The sequence below is a fragment of the Apis cerana genome, linkage group LG13 (genome assembly GCF_029169275.1).
Source record: "Apis cerana isolate GH-2021 linkage group LG13, AcerK_1.0, whole genome shotgun sequence".
NCBI classification, from domain to species: Eukaryota; Metazoa; Arthropoda; class Insecta; order Hymenoptera; family Apidae; genus Apis; species Apis cerana.
The window spans coordinates 10,528,284-10,549,651 of NC_083864.1; the positions used below are offsets into that span (position 1 = coordinate 10,528,284).

General features: G+C 24.2%; 3 protein-coding genes across 5 annotated transcripts; 1 reads left to right on the forward strand and 2 right to left on the reverse strand.

The window, feature by feature from the left end:
• Nucleotides 1–2,354: 2,354 nt before the first annotated feature.
• LOC108004038 (probable cytochrome P450 6a14) lies at nucleotides 2,355–7,534 on the reverse strand. The gene is made up of 6 exons (XM_017066681.2): nucleotides 6,346–7,534; nucleotides 5,417–5,789; nucleotides 4,581–5,106; nucleotides 4,060–4,281; nucleotides 3,001–3,252; nucleotides 2,355–2,719 (listed from the first exon to the last, which is right to left on the reverse strand). The coding sequence occupies exons 2-6, from the start codon at nucleotides 5,750–5,752 to the stop codon at nucleotides 2,550–2,552; spliced, it is 1,506 nt and encodes a 501-aa protein (XP_016922170.2). The 5' UTR covers nucleotides 5,753–5,789; nucleotides 6,346–7,534; the 3' UTR covers nucleotides 2,355–2,549.
• A 2,088-nt stretch (nucleotides 7,535–9,622) lies between these two features.
• On the reverse strand, nucleotides 9,623–17,987 carry LOC108003964 (uncharacterized). Its single transcript, XM_028669827.2, has 11 exons — nucleotides 17,844–17,987; nucleotides 17,057–17,430; nucleotides 15,779–16,301; nucleotides 15,041–15,262; nucleotides 14,530–14,781; nucleotides 14,127–14,293; nucleotides 12,243–12,581; nucleotides 11,476–11,998; nucleotides 10,973–11,194; nucleotides 10,533–10,787; nucleotides 9,623–10,392 (listed from the first exon to the last, which is right to left on the reverse strand). The coding sequence occupies exons 2-11, from the start codon at nucleotides 17,387–17,389 to the stop codon at nucleotides 10,223–10,225; spliced, it is 3,006 nt and encodes a 1,001-aa protein (XP_028525628.2). The 5' UTR covers nucleotides 17,390–17,430; nucleotides 17,844–17,987; the 3' UTR covers nucleotides 9,623–10,222.
• Nucleotides 17,988–18,794: 807 nt separating this feature from the next.
• On the forward strand, nucleotides 18,795–21,145 carry LOC108003976 (ATP-dependent (S)-NAD(P)H-hydrate dehydratase). Of its 3 annotated transcripts, none has more exons than XM_017066573.3 (2): nucleotides 18,795–19,080; nucleotides 20,027–21,145. In XM_017066573.3, exon 2 carries the CDS (start codon nucleotides 20,058–20,060, stop codon nucleotides 21,000–21,002), a length of 945 nt encoding a protein of 314 aa, XP_016922062.2. In that variant the 5' UTR covers nucleotides 18,795–19,080; nucleotides 20,027–20,057; the 3' UTR covers nucleotides 21,003–21,145. The 3 variants fall into 3 exon arrangements, with proteins under 3 accessions (XP_016922062.2, XP_016922065.2, XP_016922064.2); XM_017066576.3 differs by having other exon boundaries at nucleotides 19,037–19,284; XM_017066575.3 differs by lacking the exon at nucleotides 18,795–19,080 and adding an exon at nucleotides 19,300–19,796.
• Nucleotides 21,146–21,368: the final 223 nt, after the last annotated feature.

The following is a 21,368-nucleotide window of genomic DNA, read 5'->3' on the forward strand; positions in this document are numbered from 1 at the left end:
GAAAAAATCATTTATAAAATAAATTAACATTTTTCAGAGTAATTGAATAACAGAATAACAGAGTAATAGAGTAACAGATAAATAACAAGTAGAATAGAAGAAAAGAGAATCTCAATAACTTTTTAATTTATTCTTAATTTAAAAATCTATCGTTATTTTTCATCTTTAATTATTTTTAAATATAATCTATCTTTCGGGCATATTATGAATGAAAATGAAATTTTTATGGATCAATCTCATAATGGATTTTTTGTTTTTTCACAAAGATAAACTATAATTATGTATCATTATTAATCCAATTTTGATAATTTACGAAATATGTGCCTGAAACAAATAATATAAGATGATAATGATTTAAAAAAAATAAAAATAAAAAAAACAAGTTTCGATATTTTTTAATAATTTACCAAAAAGCAATCTTTAACTGAGTTTAAATTGTTTTTGAGTTATAGTTTATTTAACAATTATATAAAAAAGAAATAAAAAAAAATTACTAGAATGTTTTTTTTCTATTCAATTATTTTAAATTTAAATTATACTATCTTAGCTTAAAAGAATGTCGAATTATTATTTTATTTGTACTATATAATTTTTTGGATCACCAAAAACTAAAAACATCGTGGAATTCCTTGTTTTCATATTCTCCTCTTTCGAGATCGAATTTCATTGAATCTGAGTAGATATCTGGATTATCGTGAATAGCATACACTGGTATCCAGAAATTCATTTTGGTTGGCAATAATAATTTCATATTTTGAAAAATGCATTTTTCTCTTCTTTGTCAAATTAATTAGAAATAAATATTTCCTTAATATTTCTGTATAAAAAATAATGTATACAATTTAATTCTCGATTTCTTTTTAGAGGATTCTAGAGACCAAAACAAACATAAAAATTGGTAAATAAAAATAAATTGAAGTTTATTTATTTATTAAGTTACAAGCAAGGTTTTAGATGAAGCGAAATAGAAATAGAAATAGACATAGAGCGCCACGACGTGGTGCAACGATGTAACAAAAATAATATTCTTATTCTAATATCTCGCTCCATCTAACGCAAACTTAAACTACTTATAACTTAATAAATATGACTCAACCGATATTTATATATTTTAATGTTTACTTTGGCTTTTAAAATTACTTCTAAAAATATCCCACGAATATTAACATTCTATATTTATCATAATATTAAAAGATTTAATATTAATCTTCTTTTTTCTATTTTTACAATGGAATAATATGATTCTTATCTTTAAATACTTTGTCCAAATATATCATTTATCTTATAATGTCTCCTTTATTTCTTCTTTCAATTTCTTTAATGTATCTTAGTATATTTTGATTTAAGCTAATTTATACAAGATATTGGCGATATTGGTTAAGATATTGGATATTGGATAAAATATTGGATAAGAAAGTTTCAAAACCAATCGCGAAAAAGATAAATGCTTGTGCATAACAATATTTATAGCAAATATTTACCTAAATATGATGTTAAGAAAGAGACATTTGAGAGATGTATTTTATTTCGAATTTGAATACACTAGCAACATAAATAATATTAATATGTTGCAATTGCATAAAATATTATAATCAAGCAGTTACGTTTGCATGAAAAAAAAATTATTCATAAATATATATTAAGAAAATAATCTAATGAATAATAATAAATGTTTATAAATATCGCCAATTATCTTAATAAAGAAAAATGTTACATAAACATGATTAATTAATATTTTATTAAAAAAGTATAAGAAAAAATCAGACGCATACAAATTAATTACATATATCTATATATATATTTATAAATTACATAATACATATAATAAAATAACATGTAATAATATAATAGTAGTAATAATCATATGTTTTAAATTAGATTTACGTATCAAAAAAAAAAAAAAAAAGAAAGAAAAAGAAAAAAACTGAATATATTAAATATAAAATATACTAAATGTTAAATAAATATAATAATATAAAATTTTCTTTTCTAGATACGTATAATCTTTTTTTAAAATATTTAGATTCAAATGTACATAGTATTTTTCTAATTATTAAACATTTTTTTATATTCGTTTAATAAAAATCTAACGGTTAATAATAAAATTTTCCGAGTAAATTTTAACAACCATTTCTTCTTTCATCACTTAATCACTTTCGAGTTTGAAATATTTCATCCATTTTTAATTTTTGTTTTTTAATTCTAGTTTGAAAAATCATTTATTAAATTTTTTGACACTTATAGCTATATTGTATAAATATCTATTTTATAAAATTTAAATATTATGTGTTATATAGAGGAATATATTATAGGAAGAGAAAGAAATTTAAAAACTAAAAGAAAAAGAAAAAAGATAATGCTTGCCAATTTTATCATCTTAAAATATCATTATAACACAATTAACAACTATTGTAATAATTACATATATCTCAATAATTATATATATAATATATATATCATAAATATATAATATTTTTATAATGTTTATAATATACAATATGTATATCATAACATTAAACAAAATTCTATCAAAATAAAGAAACATCGTATCAATTCTCTAATTTGGTTATCTTTAAGAATATACCTTTTAATGGTAGCGAAATGAATGAAAATGGATCATATTTATAAGGAATTAACGTTTTATCACAAATTTCAATTTTGTAATTAGAGAGGATTTTAATTAGTCCAATTTTTGATTGATAAGTCGCAAATCGCAAACCTGGAACGAAATATATTATATATAAATATCAAATTATATTTAAATATATGCATACACTTCCTTTTTATAAATGCATGCACTCTAACTTTTTTCAGTTATTCAGTTCAGTTAAAAATTTCTTAAATATGTATCTTACATTTATTTTTAAAGTTTCTCTATCAGAATTCTAAAGTTTTATTGTCAAAAACATAATTTTATCCAATTTTAATTATATAAAAAAAATGTAAATGTTTACAAAATTTTCCAATGTATAATATGTCTCTATTAAAATCGATACATACCGATACAATTTCTAGGTCCGTGTCCAAAAGGGAAATATTGCATGGAATGCCTTTTCTTTACCTCATCCTCCGAAAATCTTTCAGGATCGAACTTTTCTGGGTTTGGATAGATACTTGAATCGTGGTGAATAGGATAAATTGGTATACAGATCAATGTTTCTTTGGGAATCGATACTTTAGTGCCTTCGAAAGTATAATCCTCGACTGACTTTCTGCTCAAATATGGCAATACTGGATACTTTCTTAGCGTTTCTGTAAATAAAAATGAAGTTGCTGTGAAGATAATGTAGATAATGGAACGTCTTTGATCTTAAAATATGGCATACATATTACACCAAACGTTTAAAATGAATGTAGTCAAATGGGAAATTGAAACAATGAACAAATTTCTAATTTTAATTATTCATAATTGAAAATTTATGAAGATATATTTAGTATGAACGAACATAGGATAATTAAAGCAACAGGAAACACAATGTAGTTTGTTTTTCAACGTTATGTGGAATTTGTTTTCTATAATTTTTAATACACATGATCAACATAAGTTGAGTAAATGTACAAATAATAATGAAGATTAGCCATGAAGATCTAATATCTGGATCATGTTGGCATAAGCCTTTTCATTAAGTTTGAAGATCACTATATTCCTTCAATTCCTACATTTTTTCGTACGTAGAGATTTAGAGATTTTCGTTAATTCATTTATTATTGATAATTAAGAAACAGAAGAAGTTGAGAATATAATTTTTTCTTTTTTTTATTTCTGATTTTAATCTCATTTTTTAGTACGAGAAATTATTTTTCAAATTTTTTAACATCTGCCGAATATTTTATAATAGAAAATTTCAATTTTGAATTATAACGCGTTCTTATAGGAATGGAAATATTCAGATTTGTTTTTCGTAAAATCATGTAACTTTTTTATTATGTATGTCACTTTTTGCAGCAAATCTTGAAACGAAACATATTGTTAGATGAAATTTTCATATCTAGATACTAAGAAATTTCCATATCGAATATAATTATCGTTTTACATTTAATTCCAAGTTAATTGCTTACCTTTAAATGTTTTGTCTAAATATTTCATTTCTTGTATAGTTTCGTATTTCCACTCTCCGTCATTATTCGCCTCGAATTCCTTAATTTCTTGCCGCAATTTTTCTTGAATATCGTGATTCAAAGCTAATTCGTACAGAGCATTGGATATTGTCGTCGAGGAGGTCTCAAAACCAGCGGCAAAGAAAATGAATGCTTGCGCGGCTAACAAACCATCTGTCAAATCTATAATAAGAATAATAAAAATGGATATTAGAACTATTGAATATTATGTTAAAAAGTTGTTAATGTCGAGTATTTGTCCAAATATAATTTTCTCCAAATGTGCTAATTCTACTCAAGAAAAATTATATTTCTTGAGAAACGATTGAACGATGTTTAAAAATTATAAAATAAATTATAAACAATACTCTTCTATTAAAAGTTTCAATCTAGAACGTAGCAATTTGAGTATCAATTTCCAATTTGTTTGTTTGAATTGAACATTCATCCGTAAAGGCTTATCAATTTTAAAAATTACTAACCAAGAGTAGGAACCTTTTCAGGATGTTTCTTGAGTTCCATAAGTATATTCATGAAATCCGGTCTGACAATATTGTGCTTCTCTCTAAAGTTAAACGTGTCTTTGGTTAACTTCAACATTATTTTCGTTTCTTGATCCGCTGGTAATATACGAACGAGTAAATAGTGAAGCATCGGCAAGAATTGTTTTATCCTGAGTCTCAATATCTTTAAGAAACTCATAGCGAAAATTTGTCTTCCGAATCGGCGAAATTCGCTCTCCTTTCCCGACAACGAGTTCATCTTGATGCCAAACACGCAGCTTCCAATTACGTCCGTGGTAAATTTGGCGGTAACTTCTCGTACGTCGATCGGCTCTCCCATTTTCACCAACTTGTCCATATAAGTCACAAGATGATTGGAGCAATCAAGAATTTGAGTGAACGTCCCTTTCAGTTTACCCGTTGAGAACACTGGGGAAAGTTGGGTTCTTAATGGCCGCCATTTGTCTGCCTCCACTAAGAAGAGATGCTGGGTCAGTGGATCTGCCTATTATCAACGAATGTAAACGAGAAATTAAAAATATTGCACGTTAAGAGAAATATATAATAGAAAATATTTAGAAGAATAGAAATATCAGAAGTTAATCAAATTATAATTGTATTTCATTTGTATTTTCATAAGGAATTGAAATCATTATTTATTCTTCTATTTGATTTTAAAAATTAAATATCAAAATTTGATAATTCGATGAATTTGTAAGAAACAAATTTTTCTTTGAAACGAATAAATGTGGAAAAATGAAAATGTGCAATTGATAAACAAATAATTACAAATATTTATTCGTGTTAATACTGACTGGATCACTTTTTGGGAATCCTCGATTAGGAAACTTGTAAAAGTCTTTGATCATGATATCCTTGATAAGATCGGGATCTTTGACAACCAAGGCAGGATACGTTTTCATAAATACTCCGATCAAAGGTTCGTTTTTAAATTCATTGTACACCCTCGTTAAAAATTGAAAAGGCGCTTCCTTGCCTAAAACTATCTTCAAGACATTGCCGAATCCAGGTAAAGGCTCTGGTCCTGGTATACCACGAATTTTCCAAAAATTGTTTCGAGCCGTTATATAATAATAGAACGCAATGAGTACTACTATTACGCCACAGATAATTTCCAAATTGGCGATCATTTTTTAAATTTGAAATTAAACATTAATTTGCAGTGAACTGAAAAACACAAATAATTCTTAATTAAATAATTATTGAAATTTAATTACAAACGTAATACAAGAAAATGAATAATGCACGAAAAAAAAATTTTTTTTTAAAAACTCCCAAAAATAAAAAACGATACAACGAAACAATTATATTATACGAAATAATATTAATCATGAAATGAATTGTTCGTTATAAAAACAGCCATTTGGATAATTTCTAATAAAAAAAGAAAAAAATATAAAATAACATTATTTCATTCGTAATTTTATATTTCCGTATATTTTTATAAAGGACTATTTGATGTACAATTTTGAAATTTATACGATACATTTCTTTTTTTTAATTATCAAAATTTATAACACACTTTAAACTTATATTTTTGAATCCAAATTAAAAATTCACAATTCAATCTTCACTTAATAAACTATTTTACTATCATAAATTTTACTGCGTCCGACTTAAGTAACATCCGATATTAAAAGTTAAAAATGGAATGTATTCGAATATGAATAATTGCTAAATTTTAATTGAATGTAATGTCTGAATTGCAATTATTAATATTTACTTTTTGTACTGCTCGGCGTATTGCCTATCCTAATACTAAACCGAAGGCGGTTCAACATTCACTGCACATTTGTCAAACAATTTATCAGATTTATACATCTGTTAGATAATTACGTATAATTACACATACACATGTATACATGTATAAAATATTTAGATATGCTTACGTAGATTTTTTGCTACATAATATAAATATAATAAATAAAAAAAAAGATATAATATTTATCGATACTATCTTCTATATTTTAGATCTAATCTCACATTTTTATTTTTTTTTGTTGAATTTTGCATATGTCCATGGCGTTTGTTTTTCAATTCATGGCGAATTTAATTGAAATTTGTAATTTTGGAGTAGTGTTATTGATCTTTCACATTGTATATGACATTTAAATTTAAAAAAAAAATTGTTCGAAATTATATAAAAAAATATTTCGTACGAAAGTTGTAATTAATTTCAAGGAGAAAATAATTTCTTCTCTTTCTCTCTCTCCCTTTCTTTCTACAATTTTTTGTAAATGAACGTACAAAGATCAAATTTATTTCAATAATATAACGCTTTCAAATACGTTCAATTTTTTAATCATTATTTAATTATTAACATTAAAGATTTATACTATTTTTCATAATTTATTGCATAAAAAATATTTAAATTTTTTTATGCAAGATATTGATATATTTCGTGAAATACGTTTTAAAAAGTTAATTTTCTGTCAAAACAAGAGCAGAAGTTGTTATGTAAAAATTATTTATTAAATTATAAGCAAATTAATTTGTATTAGATGAAGAGAATGACATATCATACCACGACGTATTTATGCATCAATTTTTGTATTTATTTTGGCTTTTAGGATCAAACGTCTGTCCACAAATATATTAATAGCTTGTATATTGAAAATAAAAATGATTTGGTAGCTTCCTTTGATGCTTTTCTTAATAAAAAAAATCTTCTCTATAATTATCTGGACATGATATAGTTTAATTTTTTCCTAGATCCTTATGTTATGTTTTTTAAAACTGATTTTATATAAAAAGTATGAATTCTGGAACCAACGATTTGCAGATTTATATTCAGTATATTAAAAAATTTAAGTATATGATTTGTATAAGTTATATTAAGAAATTATTAAAGATTACAAAATCAAAAAAAAGTTTAAAATTTATCGAATAGTGCTAATTTAATTAATGCTGTGAAATCAGCGAAATTGTGTGAGCAATTTTTGAAATATCATGTAATATATAATAATAAAATATAAAAATAAAAATTGGCCTATTTTGAGTCGATATAGTTGCGACATTGCAATTTAAAAAATGTTTTTTTTTCCTCTTCTAAAAAAGTTAAGATTACATTATGACATATTATTAATTCTTAACAAATATTATAAAAATGTGTTATTAGCAACAATTGACGTAAATATACAGCTGATCGATTAATTGCAGTTTTTATATCCATATTTATATGCATATTGAAATTGCGTAAATATACTGAATGTTTATTTAAGTTAATTAAATTATATTTTTTCAAGTTCATTCATCACATTAAAATCTTTATAATTAATATTAATAAAACTTTACTGGCAAAAAATTTATAAAAATCTTTTTCGGTTTTGGACAATTTTTTTTTTTTTTAATATCCAAATTTATTCTATAAAATTACAATTCAGGTATTTTTTAATTTTATTTCCCAATTTATAAGTTATAATACTGCATCCACAACTATACCCAATAGTGAAATTATATAAATAATATAATTATATAAATTATATAATTATATAAATATAGCCAAAAATTGATCTATTTATGTGTAGTTATGAGTAATAGCGAATTATTGCAAATTTAAAAATAATTTAAAAAAATAAAAAATTTAAAATATTCCATTTGAATATCTATCCATTGTTTGAACAGTAAAACTACGATTGTGTCTTTAATAAAAGATAATAAAATTCAATTTGACACTTTTAATTTAAATATTTTAATAATTATCAATTATTATTAAATGATCGATCATGAATATTAAAATCAATCATGAAAAATTAATTATCCTGTATTTATAAATTATGAATGCGATATTTTTTATTCAAACAATCTGCATAATTGTCGAAAACTCGTTTTAATCGTAAGGTAAAAATTACGAATAATTAAAATTTTCTTGAAAAGGAATTTCATTTATACGAATTTCTGCTTTTCTTTGAACAATGGTTAAAATATCCGTAGTCTTTTTTATTTTTCTCACAATTTATTGTTCATCAATTTATATTAAAGTATGAGCGAATTAAATTTATGATTATAAAATATCCTATTATCTATCTCGTACATATAATATACAAAATATTGATATATTCGTGTAGTTTAGAAAGAAATTAGTTTAGAAATTCGTTTTTAAAAGCGAAAACAAATACAAAAATTGATATACGAAAATGTCGTTTGAAGCTTCATTGAATCATAATCTAATATCATAATTGACAATTGATATTTATTAAATTTGCGTTTCATATAAAATTTCTATTGTTCGAAAAAATATATTACGAATATATTAACCCTTTGCGCTCCAATGCGAATTAATGCCGACACCATTTGGATTGATGCGGCATTGAACATTGACAATGACATTGATTTTTTTAAAATATCGCTTCATAATAGATTTCTAAGCTGTTTACAATCTGTTTATAATCTTATGAGATTAGAATAATATATTATCAAATGGCTAGATTTTTTTATCTCAAATTAGATCCAGATCAGACGATATTTTTTATAGTTACTCTGAGTTGATAATCGTGACAATAGAAATATTATTTTCAAAGTTTTTGAGTTTTGTGAAATGAGTTAATGAAATTAGTTCAAGTGAAGATGAGTTTGATTTTTCATCATTGAATGATGAAATTATGAATTCTATTCATAAAGAAATTAACAATAAAGAGAACCATGAAATGAAATAAGAGGTATAAGAAGGCGAAAAATAAGAATAATAGACAGTAAATGTGAAAGCAATAGTTGTAGTGAAGATATCGCAGAAAATACAGAAAATTTTATAGATAATATGCACGAAAATATACTGCGTAGAATTTGTAACAATTTATGACGAAAAATCTGCAGGATCGTAAATATCTTCGAATATAAATGAGATTTTTTTTAAATTACTTCTTACTAATGAATTTATTAATGAAATAGTGCACAAAATAAATAATTATGCAATAAAAAAATTAAAAGGAAAAGTACTATTGCTCTATTTGCTCTGACAAACCGAGGAAGCATCTTGGTAATTCATAAAATATCGCACAAAACAACAATATAGAGTTTAATATTCAATAATTTCTTTTCCTTTATATGCAAAGATATATGAAATATTAGAATATAAAAGTTTTATGCGTTAATTTGTGTATGAAATCATAAATTAGCTGTAAGAATTCCATCGAATACACTGAACGACCGAGCGAAACAGGCCCAGAGTGCAAAAGGTTAACACTTTATGCATTATTGTACATTCTTGAGATAATAATATCATTTACGATAAATTTTTCTTTTAGACTAACTCTTAAAATTATTAATTACCACGCTTATTAGTTATTATTTTATTTATTTTCGTAACAAAATCGTTTAACTTTTTATGTTACGTAACAATGTTTTATGATAACGTTATTGATAAATATAATGACAAACGTATAAGGATTGTTTTGTTTTTGCATACAAGATACCCGTTTAAATCTATAATTATTCGCAACGAGTATTTATGTACAATTTAATTAAATACCATGCAATTTTTTCCTAAGTACAATTAAATTGCGCACATAATTAAATATAAATATTTATATAAATAATAGTAATATTTAATAATAGTAATAAATAAATATTTAATAATAGTAATAAATAATAGTAATAAATATTTAATCTTGTATCTTGATCATTTTCAAATATAAACCGCCTAACGGTACTAAGATAAACGAAAATGGATCATATTTATAAGGAATTAATGTTTTAGAGCAAACATCAACCTTGTAATTACGGAGGATTTTTATCAGACCAATTTTTGTTTGATAAATTGCAAAACGTGCACCTGAAATAAATTCGTTAAACTTAAATAAAATAAAGAGGAATACGTTTCGCTTTTCAATAATATTATACAATAATGTTATAAGCTCATCGAATCATCGTTATTTAAAAATTGATTTAATCTCGAATTTGTATTATACTTGCCTATACAATTTCTTGGTCCGTGTCCAAAAGGGAAATAGTGCATGAGATTCCTTTCTTTTATCTTATCCTCGGTAAATCGTTCAGGATCAAACTTTTCTGGGTTTGGATAAATATTTGGATCGTGTTGAATGGGAAAAACGGGTATCCAGACCAATGTACCTTTGGAAATGGTTAATTTAGTATTGCGAAACGTATAATCGTTGATGATTGATTCCCTGCTCAAAAATGACAATGCTGGATACTTTCTTAGGGTTTCTGTAAATAAAATGAGAATAAATTATGCTATTACAATAATTAACCATTAACTTTTTAAATGTTACAAAATAAACTAATTAAAAAATTATATATTCCTAAAATAAATTTAAATCCTAATTAAAATAACTTAAATCAAAAATTAAAAGCCAAGACGAATTTTGAAGAAAAATATCGTAGTAACTAACCTTGAAATATTTTCCCCAAATATTGCATCTCCTTAATGGTTTCATACTTCCACTCTCCGTCATTCTTTGCCTCGAATTCCTTTATTTCTTCTCGCAATTTGTCTTGCATATCGTGATTCAAAGCTAATTCGTACAGAGCATTGGATATTGTCGTCGAAGAGGTCTCGAAACCAGCCGCAAAGAAAATATATGCTTGTGCGGCTAACAAATCATCCGTTAATTCTATATATATATATAAAAATAGGAAAATAAATAAATTCGATAAAAATATCAAAGATTTTAATAAATAGGTGTGATTTCGAAAAAATGATATTAAATATTTTTTCCATCTTCAATTATATTTCTCTGCACGTATACCAGTTTCATCCAACAAGAATTATATTTATGTGATAAATTTTTAATATCTATTCAATAAATAATCGACACTTTCTCCATTTATTTTTTACTAGTAGAATCCTAATTTATTGTCGTTTCGCAAATTTATTAACAATTTGTATACTAACCAATATCAGCAATCCTTTCGGGGTGTTTCCTGAGCTCCAGAAGTATATTCATAAAATCCGGCCTGACGATGTTGTTCTTCTCTCTATATTCCATTGTCTCCTTGGTAATTCTCATAAACATTTTCGTTTCTTCGTCGGACAATATATTGCAGAGCAAAGAATGAAGGAGCGGCATGCTTTGTAATAACCTAATCTTTAATATATTTGTAAAATTAGTGGCAAAAATGTTTCTACCAATTCGACGGAATTCGCTCTCTTTTTCCGACAATGAATTCATCTTGATCCCAAAGACGCAGCTTCCGATTACGTCCGTGGTGAATTTAGCGGCAACTTCACGCATATTTATAGACTCTTCTATCTTCAATAAAGTGTCTATATAAGTCACAAGATCATTGGAACAGTTAAGAATTTGTGCGAATGTTCCTTTCAGTTTGCCAGATGTAAATACTGGGGAGAGGTGGTTCCTCAATGGCCGCCATCTTTTCACTTCCAGGGCGAAAAGATGATTAGTCAATGGAACTTTCTGTATTCGTTGAAAGATCGTATCGATTATATTTACTTTTCTTATTGTTAGTAATAAATTAAAAACATTTGTAACGAAAATAACTCTCGTTCAATTTCAATTTATGTAAGATCATTTATATAAGATTCATAAATTCCAATTTATTATTTTATTCCAATATGAATTGAATGTAAAAAAAAAAATGTTTATTTATTGAAATTATTTGAATGAAAGATATAAAATTTCTTTCACGCTACATACTTACTGGATTCGTTTTTAAAAATCCTCGATTCGCGAATTTGGAAAAATCTTTAATCATAACATCTTTGATAAAATCAAAATCTTTGAGGAGCAGGACAGGTCTTCTTCTGAAAAACATCCCAATCATCGGTTCGTCCTTATATTTATTGTATATCGTAGTAAGCAATTGTGGAAACGATTCCTTTCCAAACATTACTGTCCGCATGTTTCCGAAACCAATGGTGGGTTTTGGTCCAGGTATGCCACGATTTTTCCAGAAATTGTTGTTAGCCGTTAAATAATAATAAAACGCAATAAACGCTATTACGAATCCACAAAGTGTTTCCAGATTGATGAACATTTTTTAATATTTGGCGAATCACAAATTTGGACAAATTATTATAATTTGTTGTTTACTGCGAAATATGGATAATATTTATTCAAACATCATGAATAATGGAATATATTTGGAATTTAAAATACGTTTTAATAATATATCGTAAAAGATTGCATTATTTTTTCTAATTTTTTAAAATAGTTGGAATAATTTGTTTTTAGGAAATTTTAGCAAAAAAATCATAAAATCATAAAATCACTATCTATTTATAAATAACATAATAAAAATAAATATTTCGTTAAAATAATTATTTATCTTTTAGTAAATTTAAACTTTAATTATTATGCATTTATAAAAAAAGTTTTGCTTTAAATATAAATTTCATAAAATTAATTTTATTTGCATTAAGTTTTCATTATTAGTGGAATATTTTTGTTATATCGACATTCACTTATTATGTAATATATAATATGATTTTTTTTAATTTTATTAATTTTTAAAAATAAACAATATTCAGTACAATTTCCGTATATTACACTGTAAAATGAACTTTTTTCACACAATAATTGAATTATTAACGAATTTTACCTTTTTTTTAAAAATAACAATATTAATCTTTATTTATATGATATCTCTTGATATCTCTTTATATTTCTGAGAAATCTTTTGCACGACTGAATCTTGGTTCAATGAATGAACAATATAAAGACTTAGTTATTAACACTCACAAGGATAAATAATCAGTTATCTATATGTATATACATACAATCAATTACAAAAGTTTATATGTATTCTAAATAAATTCAAATAAGAAGTGTATAAATAATTAAAACCGTTAATTGTGACATTATTATTTTACATAAAATACAATGATTTTCTATTGTATTCTATTCAATGATTGATGTAAAATTCTATTGATTTCCAGGTGAAAATATATTTAAAAATGAAAAAGTAATAAAAATTTAGAAATTAATTTATTATATTTATTATAATTAATTTCATGCACTCGAAAAAATTTTCCTTTGCAAAAAAAAATTACTGTAAATAATTATAATTAACGATAAGTAATTTTTAAATATAGATATTTATAAAATTTAAAAATAAATATATTTTTAAAATAAATTTATATATTTTTTTATTCGTAGTACACTATAGATATATATATATAAATAAAAGAAAAGGATAAAAAGGATATAAACAAAAAAAAATATAATTTTCAAATTATCAATTACGGCTTTATTAATTTTTAATAATCAATTTTACATTATTTCGAAAATATTTTTGATTTATTGTTTCTCTAAATCGAATTAAATTTATTTTTATATTAATATCACTTTAGGAAACCATTCATAAATAAAAATATTTGATACTATGATAATTATATGTGAATAAGTCATTAAGTCATAAATCTCAAAATAAATCTATGTTTTGAAATCTTTAATTTTTATATTTCTTCAAAAAAGTAAAATATTCATAATAATATTTATGCTAAAGACCATCTATACATATAATATATTTAATTTAAATAGTTTAAATAGTTTAAATAGTTTCTAGAAAAATCATATTTTACTAGTTTTTTATTTTTGTAATTTTTAAAATAAGATCGTGTTTAGGAGCTAGAGTAAACGTGCGTGGTTCGTTTATGAATGGAATCTGCGTTTCATTGCAAACGTCAACTTTGTAAGTACGAAGAATTTTTATCAGTCCAATTTTGGTTTGGAAAATTGCAAAACGTGAACCTATAAAAACATAAAACAATACGTCTTTAAATCATATTTATTATTGATTCTTGAGAAACATATATATTTAAAGTTTTTTAAAATTTTCTAAATACGCTTTCAAATATTAAAATTTTCTATCGAATACGTCCTTGAATAACATTTATCACATATTAATTCAATGAAAGTTAAATTGATCGAATATATTACGTTTTTAGATTTTGGATTTTTAATTGTAGATTTTTTTTCTTACATACCAATACAATTTCTTGGACCATCGCCAAAAGGTAAATAGTGCATAGGATGTCTTGTCGCTTCTGCTTCCTTGCTAAATCGATTAATATCAAACACCTCCGGATTTGGATAGATATCAGGATCACGATGTATAGCATATATAGGAATAAAGATTCTCGTATCCTTTGGAATCGTTAACTTTATGCTTTCAAAAGTATAGTCTTCCAAACTTTGTCTCATAATAACTGTTAGAGGTACGTATTTCCTTAAAGTCTCTAAAATTAGAAATATAATCAGGTAGAAAATTTATAGTTTTCTAAAATTTTGAACATTTGTTATTTTTTTTTTAATTTTCTGTCGACGTTTATATGAAGAATAACTAAATTTAAAAGCGGAGCATCTTTTTATCACGTTTTCTAGATCTTATTTTTATTTTATCAAAAGATTTTTAGAATTTAGATTTAGATGTTGCACATTTCAATCGTTTTAAATTTTTAAAATTTTTATTTAAATATAAGTAATAATAAAATATACCTTTGAACACAGCATCTAAACACGGCATGTTTTTAATATTTTCGTATTGCCATTCTCCATTATTCAATTTGTGATGTTCTGTAATTTCATCTCTTAATTTATCTTGAATATCTTGATTCTGCGCCAATTCGTAAAGAGCTGTAGCTATCGTTAACGATGAGGTTTCGAAGCCAGCCACGAAGAAAATGAATGCTTGTGCAACTAGCAAAGGTTCTGTTAATTCTGAAAAACATGAATAAGAATTTGATTAAATTACATTTTAATTTCACTGAAAAAAAATGTTGGAGTATTTTATTTTAAATTTATGATTGAAAAAAATTTATGACTATAATTAAAAGACTACAATGTATTTTTCAATCGCTCGATATCTATATCTATATAAATTTATCATATTTTACAATATATCTATCAATCAATTAATATTATTGTTTGATGAGCTATTTGATTAAATCATTGATTAAATAAATCACTTTTTGATGTCTTATTTCATCATAAGTACTTCTTGATTTTAATTTCTTTTAGAAAATAAATTTTTATTGCAATTAATTTTGCAATCATATTGCAATAAAATTAAGAAATTTATCTCTATCTCACATATATTTTATTATATTTTATCAATTAATCTCTTTATCAATTATCAGCACGTTGCAGAACTTTAAAAACAAATTTATTGTCATAAAAGTTCTCATAAATCAATTATTATTACTTTAATTTAATCGCATATTATCGAACACACACCTATGTCCAACTTCTCAGGATGATTCTGAATATTCATAAGAGTATTGATAAAGTCCGGCCTATAGATATTATTTTTCCTTCTATACTTTATCATATCTAAGACAACGTTCGTGAAAAAAGTAGTAGTTTCATCTCGTGGCAATATGTAACCCAAAAGCGTGTACAATCTTGGTAAATTTTCCCTAAGTCTGATCTTCAATATCTGCTTAAAATTTGGACCGAAGAATTCCCTTCCTATATCGCGAAATTTACATTGAACGTCTGACATAGCGTTCATATCGACTCCAAACCCGCAACTGCCAATTACATCGGTGGTGAATTTGGCAGCCAAGTCTCGTATTTCGACACGATCGTTTTTCGATATCAAGTGTTCAACGTAATTCTCGAGGGTATTAGAACACTCGATAATCAGGGAAAACATGTCCTTCAATTTTCCCGATGTAAATATCGGGGACAATTTCGTTCTTAACGGCCGCCATCTTTTTGGTTCCAGAACGAACAGGTGTTGAGAAAGTGGCTCCATCTATAATGAAAAAAATATTTGTAAAGAGAATAATTGCTTTTCTTAAATTCCAGCACATGATATATGTTTGACAGAATTTTAGAGCCTTTTGTTAAATAAAGTTTTTTTTTCTTTACACGAGCTTATTGTAAATTTCCAATATGAATAATATGATAATATTGTACAATAAAATTTTTTGTTCGATTTTTCTATACGTATTGTCATTTATTGATTATCAGTTTACTTATTTATTTAATCCTTAACTATTGCGTTTACTTAAGTTTATGTGATAGATTTTATTAAATTAAAAATTAAATTGATTAGATTTTGAGATTGATTAGAGATTGATTGGAGATAATATGAAAAATGAATGAAATTGAAAAATTTATCTGGAATTTAAGAAGATAATCTATATCATTGTGTAGAATTATTATAAAATATAATAAGTTTATATTATATTGTGTGATAAATTTTTTTCTTTATAAGAATATTAAATACTGATATCATACATTTCAGAATTTCAAAGATAGCCATTTTTTATAGATTTTAATAAAAATCGTTTTATACAAATTTATTTGATCAAATGCATTTTGTTCTATAAACTTTTATTATCTTTTTATTAATTTTTTTTATTATAACATTTTTTTTGTATTCAAAAATTTAAAAATATATATGTTTATTTTTTTCAGTGTTTTTAGACAATTATGTAATTTACGAAATAAATAGAAAAAGAAATACAAAGTTTTGACAAATATTCAAAATTATTAAACACTTACCACCTCGTTCATAGCAAGCCCCCGATGGGCGAATTTTGAGAAATCCTTTATAAGAACAGTTTTGATTAAATCAGGATCATTTATAGCCAGAACACGTACATTTCGTATATATAATCCAAATACAGGCTCGTGTTTATATTCTTTATAAAATTTTGTCATCAAATCACCTATCGACATACTTGCGAATGTCAAACGGAAAAAGTTGCCAAAAATTGGTATTGGCTTGGGTCCAGGTACCCCAAGATTTTTCCAATATTTTTGAGGTTTTAATAGATAATAATAAAAGGCGTAAATAAATATAATGAATCCACAAAGAATTTCAAAGATAGCCATTTTTTATAGATTTTAACAAAAATCGTTTTATGTTTTGTAAACTGTAAAACATATAGAAAAATTTATGATAGTTATTAAATTAGTTATTAAATTAAAAAATATGAAATATGAATTATATACTATAACTTCTTGACTGAATTATGAAATTATGGAAAATATTTAATTTCGGTATGTAAATTATTTTATATTTTATATTTTCTTTTTATTTATTCACAATGAACTCTATTTCAATTTCTATCAATATTTTTTATATATTTTGTACAATATACCTCAAGTTATAAAAAATGTAATAAAAATCATTTGTTTAAATATTTTCCACAAAAATATTATTTTACATAAATGTTCATAATTCATGTAAAATAAAATATAAAATAATATAAGTATATAAATAATTAAAAAAAATTAATAATTTATCTTGAATACTGAATTTTCATAAAAAGAAAAAAATATTTACGTGCACTGTCACTATTAAATATAAAGTATAGAATTCTAATAACTTTTATACTTATTGCTTATAAAATTGTAAATACTTCTGAATTAAAATATCAGATTGAGTCGTTATATTCTATTAATTCTTATCATTCATTACTTGATAAATGTAATATATAAATCTATTTAAACGTTTGTGATAAAAGAATGCAATATAATATAATATAATAATAAAAATATAATAAAAATAATTAATATATATATATATATATACAAATATATACAATATACAAAGAATATATTTTTTACTATAGAAAAAAAGTAATTATATAAAGTAAGATAGACATTTTAAAAGACTAATATGTTCTGATGAGTGAATTCTATACATTTTCTTTATTTAATTTAACGATAAAAAATGTAGACATGATCAAGTTTTCAATATCAAGATTTTCATATATATATATATATAAATATATATAATATATATATAATAAAATCAATAAATCAATAAGAGTTTCAATTTTCAATTTTTCTTTTCTTTTATCATTATATCTTTTATAAATTTTTCATTATCAATTTTCTAAAATTAAATTAATTTAATTGATTAAAATGATACATTTTTTATTTTATTCAATAATCTGTATAAAATAAGTCAACATCTGTCACGCTTCAATATATCTTATTTTGTATACTTAAATATGTCTATCTAATCTTTATTTATTTTTTTTAAATACTTATGAAATATTAATATACAAATAGTTTAAATATTATAGTTTATTCATTGTTCATGATATAATTCGATATAATTTTTTATCATCATATTTTTTATATAATTTATAATAAAAAAATATTTCTTACATTCACTCTTTTTTCGACATATGTTATTTGAATTTGTTCATGCTTGATTGGCAGCACGTTAGCGTTACAATTTCCCTAAATTATATGCTCTATGATTGGTCGATATTTTTCTCGTTGATAAAGTCGTAACAAAAGTTTTTAGAAAGGAAAATATTGCTTGAAATCTCAGGAATTTTCATTTAACAGATTTTTTCATTTTTGAGACATTTTATATATATATATATATATATATTACTATATTATATGTAATATTATATGTAATATTATATACTGCATAATACTATTTTTGCAATGTTGCATTGTCATGATGATATACACATTTCACGATGTGCATGTTCATGAAATTCTGACGATGAAAATTATAGGTGTAATTTGTATTTGTTAATACGCATATTATATATTAAGTAAGTTTATTGAAATATCTTTTACACATAGAAATATATTAGACATAGAAATATATCAGACATAGAAATAGTATCAGACCGCGCAATATGTACGGCATATTAATCCATTTTTGTTAAAAAGTGCACTACAAAATTATATAAATTATTTTGCAGAAAGTTATTCTTTCTGAGAAAATTTCATTTTATATTTTTGCGTTGAAAGAGGTAATAATTTAAAAATGTATTAATATTTATTACGTACATATAATATATATATATATTAAATTATTATTGCTCAATTTATTTTCTGTATTTTTCGAGTTTTTATTTCTCATTAAATATAGGAAAGGATAAATACAGAAATTTTTTTTATTTAAACACTAATACTACTAAAACTACTGGCGCTGAAATGACAATCGTTTTTCAAAACTTTTAATAGTACATTTGTTTATATTTTCGTATTATTTCACTAAAAATTTTCGTTTTTTGTTATACTATTTCTTTTCCATTTTATATAAGAATAGAAATCTAGAAAATATTTAAAAAATCTATTTATTTAATTTTTTACACATAAAAACAGAAAATATGTGTATTTTCATACATTTGATATAGGTTAGAGGTTATCTATTTTTTTATCTCATTATGTAGTCATTCTTGTTCGATTTCTTCTGAATTAATATTTAATAAACAACGGCTGTGTTGTACAAATCTTCAATTATATATTAAAAACATTACAGGTAATATTGTATTTTACTATGTGCTTGTTTCATCTTAATATTGTGCATCTTAATTTATATATTATTACTACAATGAAATATTTTGTAAAAATCAATAAAACATATCTATTATAAAAAGATATTCATTCATATCAATCATCATTTTATTTGTAAAAGGAAAATAGTAATTAAGAGCAACTTTTATTATTAAGTTGGAGAATGGCTCTTGGTATTATGAATTTTGCCCGTAGGAATTCAAACAAGTTTCCATTAGTTTCCATCATGTCTACAACAGTATCAAATGATGAACGTATGTTAAAAGGAATAAGAAGAGTAATTCCAAATTTGAATAATACCAAATATAAAGGTCAAGATGGTCGAATTGGTATATTTGGTGGTAGTCTTGAATATACTGGTGCACCATATTATGCAGCAATGAGTGCACTCCGCACTGGATGTGATTTAGTGCACATATTTTGCGTAAAAGATGCAAGCTTTCCTCTGAAAGCATTTAGCCCAGAACCTATTGTTCATCCAGTTTTAGATCAATATGATGCAATTAAACAAATAAGACCATGGCTTGATCGTTTACATATAATTATTATTGGACCAGGTCTTGGTAGAGATGATAAAGTATTTAAAATAATTGTTGAATTAATTTCAATTTGTCGTGATATGAAAAAGCCATTGGTAATTGATGCAGATGGCTTATTTTTGATTAGCCAGAAACCTGATATAATAAAAGAATATCCAGGTGCTGTCCTTACTCCTAATGCAATGGAATTCAGTCGTCTTGTTAAAGGAGTACTTGATAAAAATGTTCAACCTACACCAATGGTTAAAGCAAATGATGTTAAACATTTAGCCGATGCACTTGGGAAAAATGTAATAGTTTTACATAAAGGAGCAAAGGATGTAATTGCAGATGGACATAAAGGTACAGAAGCTGTGTCATGTGGATTAGCTGGTTCTGGACGAAGATGTGGAGGTCAAGGAGATTTATTGTGTGGAGCATTAGCTGTATTTTGGTGGTGGGCTATTTGTGCAGGAAATAATGAAAGTGCTTTGTCTCCACCAATAGCTGCAAGTTATGCTGCAAGTAGATTAGTGAGAGAATGCAATTCATCTGCATATAAATTAAAGCAAAGGGGAATGCTAACAACTGATATATTGGAACAAATACAACCTGTTTTTGCCAGAATTTTTGAGACTCATTTTAACAAGTGAGCTATTTAGTTAAAGTGACTATTATACATGATTTTGATGGATTTTACATAAAACACAATTATTTTTATTAAAAAATTTTGTATATAAGATTTTTTATGTATACGTTGTACAGAGCAATTAATAATAACAGATAATTATATTGATATTGATTGTAGAACATCTTCATTCAATGGGAGAAATCGAACACGAAGCATTGATTCCTGAATTATATTAGTATTATATTACTTAATTTTTTAATGCATATAGAAGTTTGATAAAAATTTGGTGAATTTTTAAATTATTAAATTGTGAAATGATAAAATTATATTAAACCTGAAATATTAAAATGAGAAGTTATAAATTCAGGAATTTAAAAATTACAATAAA

What these genes read in the sequence shown, in the direction of transcription:
- LOC108004038 (XM_017066681.2), bottom strand. Translation starts at nt 5,752, where the DNA reads ATGATCGCCAATTTGGAAATTATCTGTGGCGTAATAGTAGTACTCATT. An exon ending in GATTCCCAAAAAGTGATCCA is followed by an intron (nt 5,107 to 5,416) that starts GTCAGTATTAAC and finishes CGTTGATAATAG; the next exon opens with GCAGATCCACTGACCCAGCA. An exon ending in TTTAGACAAAACATTTAAAG is followed by an intron (nt 3,253 to 4,059) that starts GTAAGCAATTAA and finishes TTTTATTTACAG; the next exon opens with AAACGCTAAGAAAGTATCCA.
- LOC108003964 (XM_028669827.2), bottom strand. Translation starts at nt 17,389, where the DNA reads ATGGCTATCTTTGAAATTCTTTGTGGATTCATTATATTTATTTACGCC. An exon ending in GGCTTGCTATGAACGAGGTG is followed by an intron (nt 16,302 to 17,056) that starts GTAAGTGTTTAA and finishes TTTTCATTATAG; the next exon opens with ATGGAGCCACTTTCTCAACA. An exon ending in GATTTTTAAAAACGAATCCA is followed by an intron (nt 11,999 to 12,242) that starts GTAAGTATGTAG and finishes CAACGAATACAG; the next exon opens with AAAGTTCCATTGACTAATCA.
- LOC108003976 (XM_017066573.3), top strand. Translation starts at nt 20,058, where the DNA reads ATGTCTACAACAGTATCAAATGATGAACGTATGTTAAAAGGAATAAGA.